Raw genomic sequence first — 13179 nt, forward strand, 5'->3', positions numbered from 1 at the left:
GTAACATTTGCACTATACATTTAAATTAAATGGCTTCCCCCCTCCAAAGAATCCTGGGAACTGTAGTTTATTAAGAGCGCTGGGAATTAAGACACAGTAAGGGATAAACTGCAGTACCCAGGATTCTTTGGGGAAGCCCATGTGCTTTAAGGTGTGGGTGTGACCTTGAATTTGGGAAAAAGACAGTCATTTCTGCCTTGGAGGACAGAAGCTCTTATGTGCCATCACTCCAGTTTGTTTCACAAAGGGGAGCATCCATGCATTCTGTCCCGTCCCCCCCGCATTTCGAGTGGTACTGCCCATTAGGAATATTGTATTACATGATTTCCCCCCCGCAACTTCAATGTGACTACCATTGGGGACTCTGCTGGGAAGCAGTACCTCCAGATGAGAGGCCATATTAATTTACATTCTAGGATTTACATTTTTCATCAGAACCTTTAAAAATCACTGACCTAGTGTAATCTAGTGGGTCAGTGATTTTAAAAGGTTTTGATGAAAAATGTAAATCCTAGAATGTAATTTAGAGATCACATTAGACAAGAGTTTCAAAAAACATGGAGAAAATGCAGAGAATACTTCACAAAACAGTGCCCTAGAATACATACCTGGACTTGTTTCGATTAATGTCTGCAGGAGACTTTGTGGATATTTAAGTTATAATTAGAAAAATCTTAATAATTATTCATAAAGGAAACAGTTTATAAGAAGCAAATAAGGAGACCAGATACAGGATAAAGGAAGTCTTTTATTTGGTTGTTTGTATTGTTGTATGTTATGCTCACTGTATGTTATGTTGACGTTTAACGAGGGTGGATTTGTGTATTGTGTGGGCGGGGGGTTTATGTTATGTTGTAAATCAAATTCCAAGAAAAATAAAAAAATAAAAATAAAATCAAATCACTGACCTAGGTGTATCCTTCTTTTTTTTTTAACGTTTGCATTAGGTAGCCATGTCTGCCAAAGCAATTTCGGAGCAGACGGGGAAGGAATTCTTGTACAAATACATCTGCACGTCCTCAGCCATCCAGAACCGCTTCAGATATGCCAGAGTGACTCCTGATACAGACTGGGATCGGCTAATGCAAGATCACCCCTGGCTCTTGACTGAGGTGAGCAGAACCGGCTGTAGTTGTTGTTCCCCACCACCCCACAAAGCAAAAACCCATAAAGTAAGAAGCTATACAGGCCCAGAACAAAATGCTTTTAAACCTCCTCCTTGTTGTGCAGACAATGGAACATACACAGCTGAAAGTTCATCGGCATCAGGAACGCTTACATAAAGGACTCCAGCCACTCTAACATAATGGAGGAAGAGGAGCACTCCAAAGCAGGATAAACCTTTTGCCCATGGGCAAGAATTGTTTGGTCCCCTTATGTGCTGGCATTCGTCATGCTTGCCTTGGTGCTGAAATAGGCCCTTGTCTTCTTGGTTATAAAAGATAATGATAATACATTTTTATTTATACCCCGCCCTCCCCGGCCAGAACTGGGCTCAGGGTGGCTAACACCAATAAAATGACTATAACATCATAGGAAAGAAAAAACCCCAGTTAATTAAAATACGGGTTAAAGTACAATTTAAAATGCAGCCTCATTTTAGTAGTAGCCATAAATCAAAACCATAAGGGGAGGGAAACGTAAGGGTCAGACAGAGTCCAAACCAAAGGCCAGGTGGAACAGCTCTGTCTTGCAGGCCCTGCAGAAAGATGTCAAGTCCTGCAGGGCCCTGGTCTCTTGTGAACGAGCGTTCCACCAAGTGAGGGCCAGTACTGAAAAGGCCCTGGCCCTCGTTGAGGCCAATCTAACCACCGTACGGCTCTGGACCTTGTTGTTATTTGTGGACTTTAAGGTCCTCCGTGGGGCATACCAGGAGAGGCGGTCCCATAGGTACGAGGGTCCTAGGCCGCATAGGGCTAGGACAGTTGGCTGATAAAATATTCAAAAATCATTCCTTCTTTTTTAAATTAGAAAGACCACAAAACTATTGAGATCATTGGCAGCTTCGATTCCTTACAGAATCGAAACAGAACAGAAACAAATCAAGTTAGCTGTTAATATTAACACATTAACAAACCTGGATAGCTCAGTTGGTTAGAGCAGGCACCCCCAAACTCGGCCCTCCATATGTTTTAGGGACTACAATTCCCATCATCCTTGACCACTGGTCCTGTTAGCTAAGGATGCTGGGAGTTGTAGTCCCAAAACATCTGGAGGGCTGAGTTTGGGGATACCTGGGTTAGAGTGTGGTGCTGATAACGCCATGGTTGCAGGTTTGATCCCTTTATTATGGGGCAGCTGCATATTCCTTCATTATGGGGGGGGGGGTGGACTAGATGATCCTCTGGCTCCCTTCTAACTCTACGATTCTATGATTCACAGTATTTGACCAGTTGGCTGACAAGTGTGGCCAGTTGCATGTTTGGGGTGCAAACTTTGACTGGCACAGAATCTTAGGTCCTCTGTGTCACCCCCTTGGAAGGTTTTAGGGCCTCGCCCCAGTTTTTAACTGTGCAAGGAGACATCCTGTCCTCAGTTCCTTTCTGTAGCTTGATCTCCTGGCTGCCATCCAGTTTAATCACATTTAGCCAAACACAGATCTGCCACACAGTCCTATTTTTCTCTCTGATGGAAGGCAGCTGTACTGCTGGCTAATTAAATAGCCTGCACTTAGTTATGTGAGTCAGTGGCTGGCATGCCTCAGCAAGGAGAATATAGTTTTCCGTGAGCTTTGCCGGAAGGCAGCAAGGGCTCCGGGTGGCTTTCTGAATTAATTCAAGGATTAATAGGATCCTTAAAGCAGGAGCTGGAAGAAATATTTTCGGATCCTTAAACGCTGGCATGAATGTTTCGGCTTGCGGTTGTGTTAGGGCACTCGCTCCCCTGTGGTGAGTGGAATTACCTACAGCTGACCAGACAGGGAAGTGGAACAAGCACCAATGCATTTGAGGGGAGGCAATTTAAGATAGTTAAAGCTATGGTTTTCCCAGTTCAGTGGTACCTCGGGTTACATACGCTTCAGGTTACAGACTCCGCTAACTCAGAAATAGTACCTCGGGTTAAGAACTTTGCTTCAGGAAGAGAACAGAAATCGTGCTCCAGTGGCGCGGTGGCAGCAGGAGGCCCCATTAGCTAAAGTGGTGCTTCAGGTTAAGAATGGTTTCAGGTTAAGAACAGACCTCCGGAACGAATTAAGTACTTAACCCGAGGTACTACTGTATTAATGTATGGAAGTGAGAGCTGGACCATAAAGAAGGCTGATCGCCGAAGAATTGATGCTTTTGAATTATGGTGCTGGAAGAGACACTTGAGAGTCCCATGGTCTGCAAGAAGATCAAACCTATCCATTCTTAAGGAAATCAGCCCTGAGTGCTCACTGGAAGGACAGATCGTGAAGCTGAGGCTCCAATACTTTGGCCACCTCCCTGGAAAAGACCCTGATGTTGGGAAAGATGGAGGGCACAAGGAGAAGGGGACGACAGAGGACGAGGTGGTTGGACAGTGTTCTCGAAGCTACCAGCATGAGCTTGACCAAACTGTGGGAGGCAGTGGAAGACAGGAGTGCCTGGCGTGCTCTGGTCCATGGGGTCACGAAGAATCGGACGCGACTAAACAACAACAACAACAATTTAATATAATGTCACCCTCAGAATTTACATTACTTTTGCTAAGTCGTGGTGAAGTGTACAGGGCATGGGACCTTCGATTGGTGTCTGATGAAAGCTCAGTTCAGCCATTTTCCTCTTCCTTCATCACTAGCTTCTTATGACTGTAAGCAAATTGGTGTGATTTAAAATGGGGCTGGAGAATCTCACTTGTGGCCCTGCGGGCCTTTTTGTTTGGCCCTCAAGACTCTTCCCCCAAATGCACAGAGCTTTCTCTGGTCCTGTATCACATTCCACATGTTTTTGCCTGACTTCAGTGTCCCCTTGAATTCTTACGATGCCTCTTGCTTGTCTGGAATGAGGACGGGTGGTGGTGGAGGTCTGTGAATATAGAAAGCAACCTCCTGTGCATTAAAAGGAAAGGTGGGGCGTGCATTAATTCTTAACCAAAAGGTGGACCGTGTTGACCGAGAGTCATGGGAAGTCTGAACAGCTGCAGGTCACTTCTTGACTGCTGGCGTTCTATCATCCAGCTCTTCCACAAGCAGTCGGTCCCTTACGTTTCTCTCCCTGATCTGGCCACAGTGATCCATGTGACGGTCACCTCCAGGCTTGATTATTGTAACTCGCTCTACGTGGGGCTGCCCTTGAAGCTGACCCAGAAACTCCAGCGGGTGCACAATGCCGCGGTGTGGCTCCTTACGGGGTCCTTGCCGCGGGATTGCATTCATCTAGTGCTTTACCAACTGTACTGGCTCCCGGTGGAGTACAGGGTCAGGTTTAAGATGCTGGTTTTGACCTTTAAAGCTCTGTGTGGCCTAGGACCCACGTACCTATGGGACCGCCTCTCCTGGTATGCCCCGCGGAGGACCTTAAGGTCCACAAATGACAACACTTTGGAGGTCCCAAGTCGCAAGCTGGTTAGATTGGTCTCAACTAGGGCCAGGGCCTTTTCAGTACTGGCCCCGACTTGGTGGAACCCTCTGTCACAAGAGACCAGGGCCCTGCGGGACTTGACATCTTTCCGCAGGGCCTGCAAGACAGAGCTGTTCCATCTGGCCTTTGGTTTGGACTCAGTCTGACCCTTCTGTTTCCCTCCCCTTATGGTTTTGATCTATGGGCTACAATTAAAAGGAGGCTGCATTTTAAATTGTATTTTAATCCGTATTTTAAATTGGTCACCCCCCCCCCCCACATTATGTTTTTATTGTAATTTTACTGGAGCCCTCCTCTGGCCGGGGAGGGTGGGGTATAAATAATTTATTATTATTATTATTATTATTATTATTATTATTATTATTAAGCCATGAGGAGAAAGCAATGCCTGCGCAGTTGTGTCTGCTTTCTCGTGCTAAAAATGTGTACAGATTGCTTCCAGGAAGCAACACTTATCTATGATCTTAGCTGTGCCGGTTTCTTTGTTACTTCTGCTATGTGACCTCTTTGCATGGAGAGCGTACGAGAACCTAAACTAGGCCTCGCCTTTCTCGGAAACTGGCAAGTTGTTTGCAAATTTTTCACTTATCACCTTTAAGGCTAGTTTTCCAGTTTTGGTTTTGCTTTTGCTAGAACATTAGCAGTGGCAAAAATTTTATCTGTGGTTGCAAGAACCAATGATCCCTATATTCTGAACAAAATGCTTGTTTAACCTGGAGGTAGGCTGTATGAAATGTGTATTGCTTTGTAACGATTTGTTGGGTCTCTGGACCATAATAAAGATTGTTGTTGTTGTTGTTGTTTTCCAAATCCCAGCGTCTCGTGGTGAAGCCTGATCAGCTGATAAAGCGGCGTGGCAAACTTGGCCTGGTGGGGGTGAATCTTGACCTGGAACAGGTGAAGGCTTGGCTGAAGCCGCGTCTCGGACATGAAACCACAGTGAGTGTTGCCATTATTTCTCTGCCCCACCTACTTAACCGAGCTGTTGTCAAGATGAAATGCTGCAATAAGCTTCCCTTTGAGGACAGGCAGGATATTAACGAAGCAAAAAAAAAACCAACAAGATTAATTTATGACCTTAAAAGAAGACATTTTCCCTGGCAGCCCACTAAGTTGTGGAACTGAGGCACCTTTATTAATATAGCTTCTGGTGAACGCTGAAGACACACCTCTTTGCCCTGGCCTTTGAGGTACATCTTTTTAAGACCCACCTTATTTCTGTAATTTAAAGTTATTTTAAACTGTTTTTAGTATTGTGCTTTAATGTGGTAACCCATCCTGGGAACTTAGGGTGAGGGGCAGGGAAATGATAATAATTTTGTGAGAATGTAGCACTTCATAATGCAGGGGCGAATAATACCTCTTGTTTTCGATATTTGGGTGGGGCTTCTCATTCAGAGTATGTTTCTTATTTTCCACAGATTGCCAAAGCTAAGGGCATCCTAAAGAACTTCTTGATAGAGCCTTTCGTTCCACACAAACAGGTTAGTTTTATTTGTACGTGCAAGGGGAGATTTTCACACATAACAGTTATTGCAGGAACATCTTTAGTCTTGCATCATAAAGGTTGCTACTCCTTTCCTCCAGGACCCTTTTCCCCACGGAGTGGCTTTTATTAATCAAACCAAAGAATTTTGAAAACCTTGCAGAGAAATTGGATAACCTCCCCTTGAGGCAACGAACACTGTTGCAGGGAGGGGTATTGGAAGCTTTCGGCTTGTCCGTATTCTCCTTCATATACTTCCATTGGTTCCAAAAACGCAAAAAGCTCTGCTGCTCTTTGGTCTGGGAAAACCTTTACCATCCCGGTGTCTCAAATCCACAGGCAGAGGAATTCTACGTGTGCATTTACGCAGCCCGCGAGGGAGACTACGTGCTGTTCTACCACGAGGGCGGCGTGGACGTGGGGGATGTTGACGCTAAGGCTCAGAAACTGCTGGTGCGCGTGGACGAGAAGTTGGACGAGCCCAGCGTCAAGAAGCATCTACTGGCACATGCGCCGCCGAACAAGAGAGAGTAATTCTGAAATCTTGCTCTTTTTATACATACATTAAAATGTTAATTGTGGGTTATGGACAGTCGTGTTTTACATGACCATGCAGGCTAGGTACCCCAGCTTCCCCGCCCCCCAAGTAGAGCAGGGCGATATATTGATAAGTTGTCGGAAACTGGTATGGTGTTCAGATCGCACCAGCTCTAGTTGCCTGCGGATGAAAAAGGCTCAGGCAGGCAGGCAGATCCTGAGAAGGTTCCGGTGAGCACCTTCTTAGACTCCATCTGCCTATGCCCTTGAGGAAGCCCCACGCCCCTCGTGAGCCTGAGCAGCATCGGGGCTTGCTCAGCTGGGGTGGTGGTGGAAGGCTTCCCATCCCTCATCTGAGCAGTTTTAATGAAGCACCGACGCTCCTTGTTTGCGCGAGAGCAGGGGAGGCATCTGGCTTCGCTCACTAGGGCTGGGCAATGCATCCCTGCTGCTATTTCTACCTCCCCTAATGCGGGGGAACAAGAAGCGGGCGAGATACATTCCAGACGTGGTATATCAGCACATCACGGTATTTAGCTGCCCATATAGCACAATGTTAGGGACGCGGGTGGCGCTGTGGGTAAAAGCCTCAGTGCCTAGGGCTTGCCGATCGAAAGGTCGGCGGTTCGAATCCCCGCGGCGGGGTGCGCTTCCGTTGTTCGGTCCCAGCGCCTGCCAACCTAGCAGTTCGAAAGCACCCCCGGGTGCAAGTAGATAAATAGGGACCGCTTACTGGCAGGAAGGTAAACGGCGTTTCCGTGTGCGGCTCTGGCTCGCCAGAGCAGCGATGTCACGCTGGCCACGTGACCCGGAAGTGTCTTCGGACAGCGCTGGCCCCCGGCCTCTTTGAGTGAGATGGGCGCATAACCCTAGAGTCTGTCAAGACTGGCCCGTACGGGCAGGGGTACCTTTACCTTTACCTTATAGCACAATGTTGAGAACCAGCCCTACTCCTGAGAAGAACTTTGTTTCGCAGTCATCCAAAAGGTGTCCTCTGTTTTGCTTTTACAGTGGTACCTTGGTTTACGACCATAATCCGTTCCGGAGGTCTGGTTGTAAACCAAAACAGGTTGTAACCCAAGGCGCACTTTCCCCAATGGGGCCTCCAAAAAAAGGGGGGAGGGGGCTGTAATAAAAAAAAATGGGTTGTAATGCAAAAAAAGGGACACAAACTTCCGGGTTTGACTTTGTTGTAATCCAAAACGGTTGCAAACCAGGGTACCATTGTATATGGTAGGCAGAGGTTCCCGGGAAGGGTTTGGAAAATGCTTCTGGGCCAGCTTTAGTTTAAAGGGGCAGGAAGGAACTGCTTTTCAGTACAGTGGTACCTCTGGATGCGAACGGGATCCGTTCCGGAGCCCCGTTTGCATCCTGAAGTGAATGGCAACCGGCGTCTGCTCGTGCACGGGTTGCAATTCGCTGCCTCTGCGCATGCGCGTTACATCATTTTGAGCGTCTGCGCATGCGCGGGTGGTGAAACCCAGAAGTAACATGTTCCGTTACTTCCGGGTCGCCGCGGAGCACAACCCGAAAATGCTCAACCTGAAGCAACTTCAACCCGAGGTATGACTATCAGATTTTAGTTACCGTATTTTTTGCTCTATAAGGCTCACTTTTTCCCTCCTAAAAAGTAAGGGGAAATGTGTGTGCATCTTATGGAGCGAATGCAGGCTGCACAGCTATCCCCGAAGCCAGAACAGCAAGAGGGATTGCTGCTTTCACTGCACAGCGATCCCTCTCGCTGTTCTGGCTTCTGAGATTCAGAATATTTTTTTTCTTGTTTTCCTCCTCCAAAAACTAGGTGCGTCTTGTGGTCTGGTGCGTCTTATAGAGCGAAAAATACGGTGTGTTCCTCCTCTAGCATCTGAAGCTGACAGGCAGGACTTCCACACTCAAGGCCCGGGTATACCTGTGGCTGGGGCAGGCCAGCCCTATAGTGGTTGGCTGGGCTTGCACCGAAGCTTGTAGTTGCCACTTGCTTCGCCCCCTCTGCCCCTCTCTGGACAAGATCCCCTCCAACCAGCCATTCCCATAGGAGACACCAGTGGATAGGGGAACATACCCTTCTGGACAACAGTGCTTGAAGGTGCCCTGAACAACTTTGGGTTGCAGTGCCCAGCTCTCCTCCGCCTGCGTTCCTTGCTGTAGCAAGAAAAGCCAGCCCAGGGAGGGTTTCCTGTTGGGCCCTGCATGGCAGAGGCTCTTTAGGCATCTTGACCAAACAACCCCAAGCCTTCATCTCGGCATAGGAGCTGGGGCAGTGGCAGGGACTGCAGCGCAACCCACAGGACAACCCTTCACCTGCCTCTGCGGCTTCGAAGTCTAGAGGAAGGCCAGCAGCTCGCTATAGGGAAGTGCTGCTTGCTATGGCGAGCATAATTGTCTGAAGTCCACCTGTGGTCTTTAAGAAAAGCATCCTTAGTACTCACAAAGGTTGCTAGAGAAAACATCCTCTGTTTTTCTCCTGTCCTTTTTTTGTTTCTGTGGTGGTGAACGGCTGGGTTCTCCCCCCCCCCCCTTTTCTTTTCTTTTTACACTAAAAAATCCTTTTCTCGACATGGAGGTGCCCTGCTGACATTTTGAAGGAGCCTGCTTTCCTTTTAATGTCGTCTTCAGGCGGATAATAAATGGCCTTTAGGGAGGGATCGCGATGGCAGATGACGCAGTCCCAATGTCTGACTCATTCAGGCCTGGGCGTCTGAAACCTCAGCTGGACTGACGGCAGGCAAACTGAAGGAACTAACGATAGGGCTGTATAACAGGCCCAATGTGGAGTGTCTTTGGTGTGCACCCATTTGGTTTTGATGAATTTGTCTGTGTCTGTTTTCCCATTTTGTGTGTGTTTCTGCCTTCTTTATATAGTGTCTTGGCGAGCTTCATCTCTGGCCTCTTCAATCTTTACGAAGACTTATATTTTACGTACCTGGAAATCAATCCGCTAGGTAACTCCTCTCTGTTGTTTTCAGTGAAATGTCCACATCTCATTCATTCTGTATTCTGCAGTTCTCAATTATACGGCGAAGCGTGGTAGAATAGAAAATGAAGATGGAGCACGGGCCGCTCGCTGCCGACAGGCAATGCATTTCCACGAACTTGTTCTTGTCAGAGTAATTTAAATTAGGCCTCCTCCACAAACAGGGAGCGTAGAAAGTGTCCATCAGTCTTTGAGAGCGCTGATGCAAGCGAATCTTTCCAGAGATTAATTTTGACGCCCAGTTCTCACAAGCCTCCAGAAACGAGGGTCAAACTAGATGCAATATAAAATGCACTGTCGTCATTCTCCCTCCCTTGTGAGTTTAAAATAACAACCATGTCCCCTCTCAGCTTTAAAAATAAATAAATTAAAATAAACAAAAGCGTGAATGATGAAGAACAATGATGTTTAGCACCACATCTAGTCTGGTCCTGAGAAATCCACTTTGATCAGCACATGTAGCATCCTTTATTTAGGAGGATCACTTAATATTTTTATTTATCTAGGAATTTTATTTGACATGGGATATATTGTGCAAATTCACTGCATCCTTGCCTGCATGTAGCAGGCATGGTTAGTGTATTGCATGATGTGTGACTTTCCCACCCCCAGCTCTATAATTCCCAGGGGCTTCTTTTGGCCCGTGGTGGGTATATGCAGGAAGCAGAGGTGGGGGTGGGGATGACAAATTTGCCTGCCACTTCTTGTTGTTGTTAAATATACATACTGCTTATATGCCAATATGGCTTCCAAGTGGTTTGCAACTATAAAATCAACCCACAATTAAAATACACGTACAGTGGTGCCCTGCAAGATGAATGCCTCGCAAGACGAAAAACTCGCTAGATGAAAGAGCTTTCCGTTTTTTTGAGTCGTTCCGCAAGACGAATTTCCCTATGGGCTTGCTTCGCTAAGCCGTTAATAGCTGCTAAGCCGTTAATAGCCGCTAAGCCGCTAATAGCCGTGCTTCGCAAGACGAAGAGACTCGCGGAACGGATTAATTTCGTCTTGCGAGGCACCACTGTAATATTAAAACATCCTTAATTGAAATATACAATCAAACAAATAACAAAAAAGCCACTAAAAACTCACCTCTCAGATTAAAAGAACCAAATACTTAATAACCAGACCCAGGTGTCTTCATGAAAAAGGAGGAGGGACGACCCACAGATCATCATTAAACTATTATACACTTAATGCATTCAGGAGATAGTTGTAAGAGAGGTATTTGTAAGAGAGCACATTTCTATTGAGTGAAAGTTGGCTTATTCATGTGTTACGCAATGTTACTGGCCTTTCACCCAGTAAAGATAAAAGGGGAAAGTCTAGCTCCTCTTTCAGACCCTGAGGGAGACACATTTTTAAAAAATACTTCAGGATCCACTGTGTTTATTTTCTAAGTAAAGGTTTTGTTCTGAGTCTTTGGGTGTTTTTTGTTTTGTTTTGTTTTCTGGGGTACTCCTGCGATGTGAAGCAGCCTGCAGCCATGTTCATAATGGTCAGAAGTAGTTTGCTGCAGACTAAAAGGCGGGACGCGGGTGGCGCTGTGGGTAAAACTTCAGCGCCTAGGACTTGCCGATCGCATGGTCGGCAGTTCGAATCCCTGCGGCGGGGTGCGCTCCCGTCGTTCGGTCCCAGCGCCTGCCAACCTAGCAGTTCGAAAGCACCTCCGGGTGCAGGTAGATAAATAGGGACCGCTTACCAGCGGGAAGGTAAACGGCGTTTCGTGTGCTGAGCTGGCTCGCCAGATGCAGCTTGTCACGCTGGCCACGTGACCTGGAAGTGTCTGTGGACAGCGCTGGCTCTCGGCCTATAGAGTGAGATGAGCGCACAACCCTAGAGTCTGGCAAGACTGGCCCGTACGGGCAGGGGTACCTTTAAAAGGCACTTTGGCACATAAATATCACAGAAAGTGACCATGTATGGAGTTGACCTTGTTCAGCATGGACTGGCTGTGGGTCTTGGGTAGATGTTAGCCACCCCTGTCTTTTCTGCGTCCAGATTTATTCCAGAAGTGTGCCCCAGCCATTGGAAGGTCGTGTTTGTGCTATGGTGGTGGATCTGGTTCAGCACTCAACAGGGAAAGACCTCATGAAATTGAGAACCATTTCCTACCTAGGCAACACCTTGAAACTAGATGCTTTTCCATTTGTTTGTCCTTGTTAGCAGGTTCATGCTGACCTCCTCCTCCTTCTGTCTCCCCCTCTCCCCTCGCCAACAAAGTTGTAACCGCAGATGGCGTTTATGTTCTTGACCTCGCTGCGAAGATCGACGCAACGGCCGACTATATCTGCAAAGTGAAATGGGGCGATGTGGATTTCCCCCCTCCCTTTGGAAGAGAAGCTTATCCAGAGGTAAACCAAAAGGGCTGCTCTCAGGGTGGTGTTAGGGAATTGAGGTGGCCTAAGTGCGTTCTGTTGAGCGTGAGGCTCCTTGACTCCAGCTAACGTGCAAAAAAGCCTCCGTCTCGAAATCCGAATTCCCATCAGAACATTTTGGTCTCCCAAAATCCCCTGTGTCTTGTTGCTTGGCAGAATGTCTCCAGCGTTTATCTGATGCTCTGGCATTTCTTAATTTAGTAATTACAGCAATTGCACAAAACACAAACCAAGGTGGAAGGCTGTTGTTTTTTTTTAAAAAAAGAATTGTTGTCTGGCCAAGAAATCCATTTAGATGCCTCTTTTCTTCCCTGCCCGCCAATCCCCATTAGTGTGTTATGGCTCAAGTGCTGACACTTAACTCAATTTGGCCAGGTTTCTAATGGATGAGTTATTTTTTTAAAAAAACACACACGACCTCACTGAATCATCCCTCTTGCCAGGCACTAATGAAGACTCTTAGACTCTACACTTGTTAAGAATGTTAATGAACTTGGGTCTGGCCTCTGCAAGAACAGAAAGAAATGTTCTCAAAATCCACAGGGTAGGAGCAGCGCCAAAAGGAAGGCTCAATCTCTGTTATTAACTGAGGTTTGGGCCCCTACCTAATCACTTCATCAACCCCCTTTTTCTTCGTACACTTTTCTTGAACATCGGTTCTTTCGTCCGTCCCTCCAGTGGTAGCTGTGGTAGTTTGGCTAACCTTGGAGATGAACAGAAAGCACCCCTCCTGTTTTTCACTGGTTTTTCTCCCTCTCATTTTGGGGGGTGCTTCTAGAGCATTATTTGGGACCTGGGGTAGTCCAACGTCCTTCCTCTTCAGATCTAATATTTGCACCAGAGATTTACGTTGGCCTGGAATCGTTTAACTAAAATTTATTAGATTCCCATAGCACCTCACAGTATAAAATTGCTAGGATGACAAGCCTGGTATCCGTACTTGACAGGGTGGGGCAAGCACAGGGGCCCATCATCCCTTGAGGACCAAATACAACTGATACCTGGCTGCCTTTTTAGAAATCATAATAATAATAATAATAATAATAATAATAATAATAATAATGGGCTTGATACTTTGCTGCTTTCAACACTTGAAAGCAGTGGCTTGATACTTTGCTGCTTTCAACACTGCCACCCAACCCTTCTGCCTCGTTAGTTTTTTTGGGTGAAAGAGTGGGAAAGTTTATCATGCCTGTGGCCTCCTCCTCAGACCTGGCCTTGACCTTACAGGCTTGTTTACATTATTATTATTAATTATCATTA

The 13179-nt window shown here is 46.7% G+C and overlaps 1 protein-coding gene across 2 annotated transcripts in view; it reads left to right on the plus strand.

Annotated features, from left to right (window-relative positions):
* ACLY (ATP citrate lyase) overlaps positions 1-13179 on the plus strand; it is a 60418-nt gene that overhangs the window by 14071 nt on the left and 33168 nt on the right. For both annotated transcript variants that reach the window (XM_083407502.1, XM_083407501.1), the window contains exons 2-7: positions 948-1112; positions 5358-5480; positions 5963-6025; positions 6367-6557; positions 9427-9506; positions 11762-11892. In XM_083407502.1, coding sequence (XP_083263628.1) covers positions 954-1112; positions 5358-5480; positions 5963-6025; positions 6367-6557; positions 9427-9506; positions 11762-11892 — 747 coding nt within the window. In that variant the 5' untranslated portion in view covers positions 948-953. The remainder of the gene's footprint in view (positions 1-947; positions 1113-5357; positions 5481-5962; positions 6026-6366; positions 6558-9426; positions 9507-11761; positions 11893-13179) is intronic.

The sequence above is a fragment of the Podarcis tiliguerta genome, assembly GCF_965153285.1.
Source record: "Podarcis tiliguerta genome assembly, chromosome: 13".
In the NCBI taxonomy this organism is placed as follows: domain Eukaryota; kingdom Metazoa; phylum Chordata; class Lepidosauria; order Squamata; family Lacertidae; genus Podarcis; species Podarcis tiliguerta.